At 38.1% G+C, this 11,759-nt stretch overlaps 1 protein-coding gene across 1 annotated transcript; it reads left to right on the top strand.

The window, feature by feature from the left end:
• Nucleotides 1-5,623: 5,623 nt before the first annotated feature.
• LOC138310755 (uncharacterized) lies at nucleotides 5,624-10,557 on the top strand. Its single transcript, XM_069252094.1, has 4 exons — nucleotides 5,624-5,801; nucleotides 6,021-6,151; nucleotides 6,874-7,051; nucleotides 9,742-10,557. The coding sequence occupies exons 1-4, from the start codon at nucleotides 5,679-5,681 to the stop codon at nucleotides 10,363-10,365; spliced, it is 1,056 nt and encodes a 351-aa protein (XP_069108195.1). The 5' UTR covers nucleotides 5,624-5,678; the 3' UTR covers nucleotides 10,366-10,557.
• The last annotated feature ends 1,202 nt before the right edge of the window (nucleotides 10,558-11,759 follow it).

Below are 11,759 nucleotides of genomic sequence, written 5' to 3'. Positions count from 1 at the left end.
TCCTTCTCGTCAAATGGTGGCGGCAAAATTATCACAATTAGGTACAAAGATAAGTATCAAGAAATCCGACAATTTAAAAGTATTTGATTTTCGGTAATGCAAATATACTATGATGATATATAAGGGCGTTATATGTTTACTCTGAGAGATACTGTGATATGTTACAGCTTGGTCAAATGAAAAATGCATGTTGCATTTCCAATTAAGCCAAAAAAGGTCTGTTTAAGGTTACATATGCAAAAAAAAAAAAAAAAGGTCGGGAGGGAGGGAGGGAGTATTTAGTGTTTTTCACTCTAAAATGATGGTCGGAACCGGAGTCCGAGATCGAAATTCCGACTTTTTTTAATTATTTTTCGTAGAACAGTGGGGAAAAAAATTAGGATCGGCGGTAAAAAAATAGGGTCGGTCGGGTAACCCTAAACTGTCATATTTTTTTTTTTTTTTTGGCCTTAATTATTTAAGTTGATATTATCACTAACGAAACGACTACACGGCGCATTATGCATGGTACTATATTTGGTTATGTAAAGGTATTTTAACTTTTGATACGCCCCCCGAATACGCGTCCGTCTACGTGTACGAGTACGTCTACGCTCATATCTGGAGATGTCTACTATTTTCACTACTGTGGCTATAACTTGTGACCAAACTCGCTACACAGGACGTTAATAAATCAAACAAACAAACAAATAGATACTTGTTATGATCTTATACAGGGATACCTTAAGGAAACATGACATTTCCGAAACGGAATTTAGTGTATACACAATATGGGCAAAAAAACCAAACGTACACCTGACTCAGTTTGTATCAATATTACGTAACCATTCATAATTGTGTGTTTGTTTGTTTGATTATTTTAACTTTTATTAACAACCATGGTCATGTAAGGACAGTCTTCCATGTATACAGTGTGTAGCGTGCTTAAGTACGAGTTGTGTGTTTTGGGAGACTGCGGTATGTTTGTGTTGTTTCTTCTTGTATAGTGGAACTGTTGCCCTTTTTATAGTGTTATATCACTGAAGCATGCTGCCGAAGACACCGAGCATCCACCCCAACCCGGTCACATTATACTGACAACGGGCGAATCAGTCTTCCTTCTCCCGGTATGCTGAGCGCTAAGCAGGAGTAGAAACTACCACATTTTATAGACTTTGGTGTGTCTCAGCCAGGTGACAGAACCAAGAGCCAAATCAGGCTCGATGTACATCTATAGTTATAGCATAACTTAGGTATTTCTCACTGTTGAGGTATTGACTTTAGTTAAACAGTGAAAATTCGCTTTATTAGTTTCCAACTGGAACACACCGCATAGAAATTATAAATTGCCATGTCGGAGCAAGCTCGTCGAGTTGTAGTTATATGTGCTGAAATTTCTGGTCCAGCTACGATAATGAACGTACGGACATCTGATAATAAGTATAAAATCAAATGTTTTGAAAGAGGATGTGATTAAGGTGGTTTGTGGATGCATAATAAGAACGAGGACAAGGACGAGTTTGGGATGGACGTGTTTTCTAGTATGTACCGGGTTCTAGCGTTAATGTAAGTACAAATGTAAGATGCTACATTTGAAGCCGATGTCTCTGGCCCGAAGGGCGGTAAGCTAATTCATATAGCCGCGTCGGTCCTAAGTTTGGCTGAACGTCCGTCGTCAAGCATAATTTTTCAAGCGCCTATTGCGTTAAAAGCATACACTTTCAGTGAAAACCTGTATGATTTTCGGAAACAGCTGGTTTAACTCTGCCTTCGAGGAGCAAAATAAAACTTTCAACGTCATCTTAAACCATCAAAATCAACAAAAAACCGAAACTTACAGATTTCGCAGACATTTGTTTGTTTTATTCAATTAGCTTCCTATTAATAGCTATTTTCATGTTAGGACGGCCTCCCATGTATGCGGTGTATTGCGTGTATGTAGTGCGAGGTGCGTATTTTGGGAGACTGCGGCATATTGTTGTTGTGTCTTCTTGCATAGTGGAACTTTTGTCCTTTTTATAGTGCTATATCACTAAAGCATGCCGCCGAAGACACCAAGCGACACATCTCACCCGGTCACATTACTACGGACAACTGACGAACCAGTCGTCCCACTCCCTGTATGCTGAGCGCCACCACCACGTTTATAGACTTTGGTGTTCGGCCAGGGGACAGAACCCAGAAGCGTCCTCACAGGGGCGAACGCTCAACTCAAAAGGAGGCATTAGGCGAACGCTCAACTCAAAAGGAGGCATTAGGAAAGATAAAGTCAGTAAGGAGGAAGAGAAAAGATAATGTCCTAAATTTAGTCGCCTTTTACGATCATGCAAAACGGGCAACAGGTACAATTCTAACGCCCTACCCATCATTGATGATATTTTTAATTTTGATGTATGCTGAGCGCTAGGCATGAGTAGAAACTTTCACTTTTGTTGACTTTGGTGTGTCTCGGCCCTGAAGATAGGGCGTTAGAATTGTACCTGCTGCCCCTAGGCCTATTGCAGGGGTCGATCGGGTTTACTTGTCATGAACCACAAAACCATGTTTTCCTTTGTTTTTCCTTTATTATGGTTTAAAAAACCACATCGTGCGGATGTTTCCAGAATGGACGATTATAGCCTCTTAAGCGTTGTGTGACTAGCTGGCATAATTAGGGCCTACAGATCTTCTAAATTTCCCTGAATATACTCTGGAGAAGTAAGTGTGGTGCATATAGCTCAGGTGCCAAAATAGAAGTGCGTTGAAATTTAGAAGAAGATTAAAAGCATGCAACATAACTTCAAACTTTCCATAGGCGATGTCCGTACCAAGTCACCTTACATACCTACTCACATTTCTCTCATACCGGGTTGGGGTGTTGCTTGGTGTATTCGGCGGCATTATCCGGTGATATAGCACTATAAAAAGGGCAACAGTTCCACTATACAAGAAGTCACAACATGAATATACCGCAGTCTCCCAAAACACGCACCTTGCACAACATACACGCAACACACCACAAACACGGGAGGCCGTCCTTACATGACCAAAGCTGTTAATAGGACGTTAATGAATCAAACAAACAAACTCTCTCATACCTATATTTAAACCCATTAAAGACGCATACTCCATACAAATCTCAATACTACTTTAAAGATGCACACACCTTTAAATATAACATAACAATTGATGACTTATTTAAACAACTACAAAATATAACCCTGTTACACAATCCCCCTCCAAGAAGAATGACCTCCGTGTCCTTGTTGTCCAGGGGCTTCAGTATCATCTGTTAAAAAACACATTACATATACAGCCTAGGATAAAAAAAAATTAATAAAAATATAGCTAAACGGAACTGCTTACAATGGCCAGTAATGAATCCAGAACCCTATCTGGCATCCTGTCCAGTTTACCTTCACTGGTAAGATCCTAATTTCATAACAAAATCCATTTTCATGTTTGAAATTTTGTAGAATAGCAGCCTCTCAAAAATAATTATTACAGCACAACACCTACTGATAGCGTATACAAATGTAACCTAAGCTAAGCCTGTTTTTCCTTTAATATCATTGACAGTTTCCAAAACGTTTGTGTCTTTGAAAATCAGTCATGAGCAGATTCATTTTTTATTTCCTTTGCATAGCATTTAAGCAAAATGCCAGATGGTTACTACAGTGTCATATATGTCTTCTACTGGTTCTCAATGATGAACATTATCATTGTGCCTGCTTTCGCGCCTCACTGCACTATCCACTGAAGAGACTCGGCATATATGGTAGCTGGTACATGCAGTCCGAATCAGAGTAATCGAGATATCAATATCCAATTCTTCGAAAGTCAGAGTGTCGTCTTCGATGTCGATGAGCTGATGTGACACTACATTACCAGTGTTGTTCTAGCCTGTCATCTTTTATGACCCATCTATGACCAGAGTTCATATCAGGATCAACAGGTTCAGGGATGTGGGATCTCTTTCTAACATATCGTACGTATATGCTGTTTCAGACTTCTCCGGTATAATGGAAATTACACCAGATTCACATTCTTCCAAAGGTGGAACTGGTTCTCCTTAGCACATAGCTCCATAATTCGTATGAAGTACTATTCATCAATCTTGTGGACCCTCGTGCAACCAAAAATGGCACAGGTGATATCATCGAGGTCAATAATGAGGCCATAAATGTTAAATGCTTTTCATTGGTCTGACTTTTCCCACTCCCTTGAAGGTGCTGGTTGGGTCACATCTGTATGCGTAAAGTGACCATTGAAGACTCTCCAGTAAAAAGTTCTCTACAGTGCTTTCCAGACTTAGCAAAGAGTGAAATTTCACTGCAGACCTCATTTATGACCTCAAAGAATCCACCTGTGCCACCTAGAGGTTCACAAGAATGAGGAATTTTGCCTCATACGAATTAAGGAGATCCAACTCAACCCTCCGCAGGATGTGGATCTGGTGTCTTTTCCATCATGCCGGGGAAGTCTGGAACATCATATACGATATTTGAAACTAGGTCGGAAACAGGAAGAGCTCCCACATCCCTGAATCCGATGTTTCTGATGTTAACTCTGACCATGGACGGTTGGCAAGTTAGAACCACGATGGTACCCGGTAATGTAATGCACATCGGGTCATCGAGGTCGAAGACGACACTCTGGCGAGAAAGCACGCACAACGAAAATGATTATCATTAAGAACTAGTGAAAGAAATATGTGACACTGTTGTAGTAACCATCTTATATTTTCTTACGTTATACACAGGAAATAAACAATGGATGTGCTCATTCACGTTTCGAAAAGTGTCATGGTATTTACGGAATTACCTGAATTAACTGATTACGAATAATAATTTGTTGTTGGAAAACAAATTTGCTGCGTCACGCCAAACATGAAAAGATGCTGAAAAATTACCATTTTTAAGCTTAAGCTTATTTTTTTCATTTCCTGCGTTCAAATCACTACATATATTGGATTATTTGGTCCTGACATGTATTTGTTGTTCTATTGTGGTCATTTTGATACCTCATTTGTCTACTTCAGTTGAAAAATGTCAATGTTATGACTATTTTTCAGTGAAATTCGAGATGGCGGCCATCTTAATGACGTCATAACCGATAGTTCATCCGAACTTACGCAATGTTAACAGTTTGATTTGTGATCATTGGGTCATAAGGGTTCAGAAAAATATTGGTTTGGAGGTTTGGAGGGGGGTGCATGTGGGACCCTCCTACCCCATAGCTTAAATGGATATAATTTGGAGTCTACCTACCCCGAGCTCGAACTATTTTGTGTCTGAGTTATTCCGTCATTACAAAGTACAGGAATACATTGAAACGCCATTACTGTCGTTATCTCTGAAAACTGACTTCTCTGAAGTTCATGTCGTCACATCAACAAATCCAGACTATCTTTAAAACTGTTGTGATTACTCTTCCTATCTAAATATATCATAGTTGAGTCTAAAAGTGATTACCATTCACACTATACCTATGCATACCATCATCAGATTGAATTTATGATGATAAAGTGATTAAATTACGTAATATGTGTATGCCTTTTCTGACGACACTTTCGCTCACAAATTGATAACGTCACAATTAATATCTGTATTTATAATTCTGTGATATACTAAGACTTGGAAAATAATATATGCCTCTTGTGTTTTATTAATTGTTATTTAAAATTCGATGCTTACAGATGCAACTTCCCAAGAGAGTTGATGGAATATCCAGGATTCCCGAACACAGAACCGAAGAAATCCTCGTCATATATGCACAGAGAGGAAGTCTTCAATTACATTAAGCGATTTTGCGAGCACTATGATCTTCGAAAGTACATTCAAGTAAGGAAAATTACCTTTCATTGACTAAAATGACTTTTATCATAGCCATTTTCGAGTTTCTTTGAAAATTAATAGGCCTCGTTTGATCTAATATAACATGTTACATGTATTACTTAATATGAACTTAATTAACTTATTAAATATATGTCAGAATAGGTGTTTTTAAGACAAAGTTTTCAAACCAATCGCAACATTTAGAATATGTGTTTCTTTATGCAGACACATACATACGTCACCGACATAAGTCCGAAAACTAATGAGAGGTGTCCCGAATGGACTGTCTCGTACCGTGACGTTCGGGACAAGGAGGTCAAACAAGCTGACTTCGATGCAGTTTTTGTCTGTACTGGGTAACTGATTTAATGAAATATACCTAACGATATTTCTGGCTTTACCACTTATTCAAAAACACAAGGATTAGAACGCTGAATATCACTTCATGTAACTAGATGTTGGGCGCCTTTGGAGCAAAATAATTAAACAATAATGATAAGAATCCCTGGCATTAATGACTTCTGGTAATTTGATGAAGAGGTATCAGAAATGAAAAAAGACTTCATTATAAATGCAAAGATCGAATGTATGTGCCTCAGCCTTTTAAACTAAGTGTTGCCTCACGTAGTTTAGTGTGTCATTTCTATTAATATACTTGCTCTGTTTGTAAAGGAACTTTTGTAACTCTCCTGAAATTCCTATTTGTATTCTGTCTTTTAAAGTTATCATAATAATGTTCCTCTCCTTGCTCTGTATCTGAAAGACCTTGTGTGAGCGTAGTCGGGGAGATTTAACCACTCTTCTACGTACATTCTTTCTTCTCTTCTTTTCTTGTCGATGCATCCGTTTGAAGCGTTCTCTCTTAGTCCGCTAAAATTGACCATAATCGCAGGCTCAAAATTCTGACTAATCAGTCTGCGATTATGGTCAGTTTTAGTGGACTAGTTCTCACGGTGCTGGTATGGCAGACGCTGTTATTAAGATGCCAAGCAAACGGTTAGTTATTCCCTTACGACGCAGCTTAAAATTCCTTAACGACTTTTGTAATGACAAGTGAATTATATTCCTTTTTCTTCAGCCATCAGCACACACCATACATACCGGATATTGACGGCGTTGAACAGTTTCAAGGGGAGATAATCCACAGCAAGAACTATCGAATTCCTGAGAAGTTTGCCAACGAGAGAATAGTGATATTGGGTGCTGGTTTCTCTGGCACGGACTTGTCGTTCGCTTTAGCTCCGTATGCACCGCAGGTAACTCACTAATAATACATGAATACTATATATGTTTTATATTCAACCAGGAATTGTCCTTTTCCATCCTGCGAAACTCGAGGAAGAGTTATTTTGTATGGGAATTCAGTTAGTTTTCTTGCCCTCTGGTGATGCATATGTATATTTCACCATTTAATTCATAGTATATCGCTGAAATTATGAAGGTACGCAAAATATTATTCCCTGTTTAAAATAGTGATATTTTGTATGCCTACTTGACCATATTGAAATTGATATAACGTGTATATGCCAATTCTTGTGTAATTTTCGTGTAAATGCTGCCAAAATAAAACTAAAATGTACATTACAAAAGTAGAGTTAACCGAAGGCCTGGTGCGACTTATTGAGTAGAATACTAGAACACGAAAATAAATTTCAAACACCATTTTTTATAAAACTAAACAACATCAGTAAAATTACATAATATCAGACATTCTTCCAAGTAACCACCAGCCAGATAAGATAAATAACAATACCAGCTGCTGTGGCTACTGAGGATTACTATACTGCATATCTGAATGGACTTGACTAGATAAAGACTTAATGCAATTATCTTTACATTCCTGCAAGTTCACGCAGTATTCCATTCTCTATTAGTGAATAGAATATAATTCCCTACAACGGGTGGGGTGTGTTGTTTGGTGTCTTCGGCAGCATGCTTCAGTGATATAGCACTATAAAAAGGGCAACAGTTCCACTATACAAGAAGACACAACACGAACATACCGCAGTCTCCCAGTACATTCACCTCGCACAACATACACGCAACACACCGCATACATGGGAGGCCGTCCTTACATGACCATAGCTGTTAATAGTACGTTAATAAATCAAACATTCTGTCCTACACTCAAGACTAAAATAAAGACTAGTTTAACCAAAGTGTCACCATACAATGAGAGTTTAGTGTCTCTTCAAGAAGTTATAATCCTCTGTATTAATACACATTGCTGGCCCTGCAGGTAGGGCGTTAAAATTGTACCTGCTGTCCCTATTGCATTATCGTAAAAAGCGACTAAATTTAGGATCTTTTCTTTTCTCTTCTTCCTAACTAACTTGATCTTTCCTATTGCCTCCCTTGGCACCGCCTCACTTTTGGCCTTGAGTTGAGTGTTCGCCCCTGTGAGGAAGGCTTTGGGTTCTGTCGCCTGGCCGAGACACACCAAAGTCCATAAAAGGGGTAGTTTCTGCTCCTGCTTAGCGCTCAGCATACAAGGAGTGTGACGACTGGTTCGCCCGTTGTCATTATAATGTGACCGGCTGGGGTGTGTTGTTTGGTGTCTTCGGCGGCATGCTTCAATAGTATATCATTGTAACAAGGGCAAGAGTTCCACCATACAAGAAGACACAACACGAATATACCGCAGTCTCCCATAACACGCACCTCGCACAACATACACGCAACATACCGCATACATGGGAGGCCGTCCTTACCTAACCATAGTTGTTAATAGGACGTTAATTAATCAAACAAACAAACAAAAATAATACACATTTCACATTACACAGTTCAGTTCAGTTTATCACATATGGGAGCCACTGTAGTGTGTTACCGTATTCCATCAAGATGAGCCAGTTTCGGCGCGAGAATCCCGGATGTATAACCTCTGCGTTGATGTTCCGCATGAAGATGAGCCGCGGGGGATGGTTGGTGTGGTCAGCAATAGACGTGCCCTCATAATGCCTTGGTTCTACAGGTCATCGCCCATCGATTACTGCTACGCCATAGTCAGATATCCTGGTCAGATCACTACCACTGTTCTTCCCCATGATACTGTTTTTCTGGAGTCGGTCAGACCAAAATTTAACCTTGACTATCACTCAAATATTTGTTTAAATATTTGCAGAAGCTTCCGGTGACACAGGAAATTAAAACTTACTTTCGTGACTTTACGGTTTCCACTGAGTTTACACAATATACAAAGTATCGAAATGTTTTACCGTAACGGCTGCAAAACGTCAAAGAGTAATCTTATATAACTAAGTGAACGTTGAATACCATAGTAAAATAATTCTACAGAAAAGTGAAGTATATTTACCTTCATAAATTTCACCCACGTGCTCGAGTGTCTACACATAACATATCAAAATATTCCCATATTATCGACTGACATTCAAAATGCATGAATATGCAATGTTATAATGGTGTTACATAGTGTGAACTCATATTTCAAAGGTGAACAATAAAAAAAACCTGTTCTTCCGAACCAACATTGTGCCGAAACAATGCAGCATGTCGCCCATGAGTATAAATTGTTTTTTACACTGCCCGGAGATTGGGCTTGCTTAATTCTGATTGACTAAAAATGCTCACCCGGCTTCCTACAGGTAAACTCCACAGAACGGGTATACAATTTATCCAACAGGGAATACTTTACAGCGGTAAATTTAAATTCCTAAAAAAACACCTGTACTAAAGTTATCAATATTTCACAAACAAAACAAAACTATGTTATATCTTGACAACAAACAATTTAAGAAAATAAGAAAAAAAAATCCAGTAACTAAGAGCGTTACTTGTGTGGCACATGGCCTATCATGTGCGCCGATCTAATAGCCGATCAAGCTACAGAAATGTTTTCTTTTCTTTCTGTATGCTGCGGCTAGTATTCCCTAGATTTTTTTGTATTGTGTAAAACACCTTAATATATATTCCTGTATTTTAACAGATTTTCCTAAGCCACAACCAAGATCGTCTGGAATCTGTTCTACCCGAAAATGTCTCTCAGAAGCCAGGAATTAAGCGGATGAAACAGAAGACGGTTATGTTCCTTGATGACACGGAAGCGGAAGTGGATGCGTTGCTTGTATGCACCGGATATCGATACAGCTTTCCGTTTCTAAGTGATGACGTCATCACTGCAACCAGGGACAAGGTCACACCTTTATACAAGCACGTTGTCAATGCAAAATATTCAAATTTGTTCTTTATCGGAATATTAGAATTAGTTCACCACTTTGGACTGGGACACATAATGTCTAAATATGCGGTTCGCGTGTTGGATGGCGATGCCATTCTTCCCTCTGAAACAGAAATGCTGAAGGATATTGACAATGATTTCGAGTTAAGAAAACAGAGAGGTGATAAACCGCATTTATTCTCGATGAATGAACAGACCTGGCAACTTGACAGGGAGTTTGCGAAGCTAGCTGGAGTCGCACCAAGCCCTGACGTCTTTGAAAAACTAGCAGAGTTTGTTATCAATCATGGAATCAAAAACAATCTGGGAACCTATCGCGAAAAGAAATTTAAATTTTCAGAAGACGGAAAATCGTTCATAATCGAAAATTAATTAAACTCAAAAGATCAATTAAATTTTCGTAACAAATCATTTAAATCACTAATATAAATATTGTTTTATATCAATTATCAATTACACATATGCTCGGATAACTTGTATATTCTATGTACATTGAAAGAAATATTAACACCGTTGCCGAACATCAATGTTGCCTTTTATGTGCATCAATAAAATATAATCAATATCTTTTTCATTCCTTATGATATCTTTAAATCCGAGCTTCATATCTTATATATATGTTTGGCGTTGTAATATCAGCAGTGTCAACCAATTTTCTTTCGCGGCTACTTAATGTCCCGAAGTCCGTATGTAAACACGGAGATCAATGTTCGCCAAATTTACAATAGTGACAATGTAATGTAATTTATCAAACTAGTTCAATAATTTGATATGCCACTTGTCGATTATGCGATGACGGCGGTGGTGCATCTAAAATAGAAATATAAGCAAAACTTTAAATTTCGTCTCTATAGAAAACATTAGAAATAAGGCTAGAATGTGACGTTTCCGTCTACTGAAACAATCATGCGACGTCATACAGATATTATGACGTCAAATCTAAATGTGACGTCATAATAGTGTTATTAGTGTTATGTGTCTGACATGGTCGCATAACATGACTGGACGAACCAGTTATGTGATAGAGGTTGTTAACATAGCAGGAAACATAATACTATATACACGGTAATTTTCGCAGGTAAAATTTTGTGAGATTTGAACTAAAAATGAGGAAACTGAATTTGAGCGGTACAAGTTTTCGTGACATGTCTTTATATTGAATATATGGCATCATCTGTCACATTGGTTTTTTCATGTTTAAAGAAGGTTATTTAAGTGATAAAACAAGTTATAACTTTAAAAAACAGACCTTATTCTCTTTGATGAGAAACCCATTGAAGATTGATACATGCGAGACACTGGGTGTACTGCGTGTATATTAATGATCCTGTAATATTTGTAATATATAATAAAATGCAGAGACATATATAGTTACATACATACTCAGGGACATGTACGAACAGGACTGTGTTCAGACGTGCATGGTGACATTTATGAAACGGGCAACAGTTCATATATAATCAGGGACATTTATGAAACAGCGCATAGTTTTGATATTAACGAAACAGAAATAGTTATAATTATATATATAAACGGGTATATTTACGAAACAGAGTATAATTTTGCAACTATTATAGGAGGTATTTATGAAACGGAGCATAGTACAAATATAATCGGGGACGAAATGTACAATGTATGATAGTTAAGACGCATATATAGCGACTAATGTAAATATATAAATGACCCACTTTTTGCCACTGTTACGTGACATTAATTAACTGATATTACTGATCAAGCACCACGCTGTGTTTTTCACGTGTCACATA

This window comes from Argopecten irradians, chromosome 16 (genome assembly GCF_041381155.1).
Source record: "Argopecten irradians isolate NY chromosome 16, Ai_NY, whole genome shotgun sequence".
In the NCBI taxonomy this organism is placed as follows: domain Eukaryota; kingdom Metazoa; phylum Mollusca; class Bivalvia; order Pectinida; family Pectinidae; genus Argopecten; species Argopecten irradians.
This window is presented reverse-complemented; position numbering and strand designations above follow the sequence as displayed.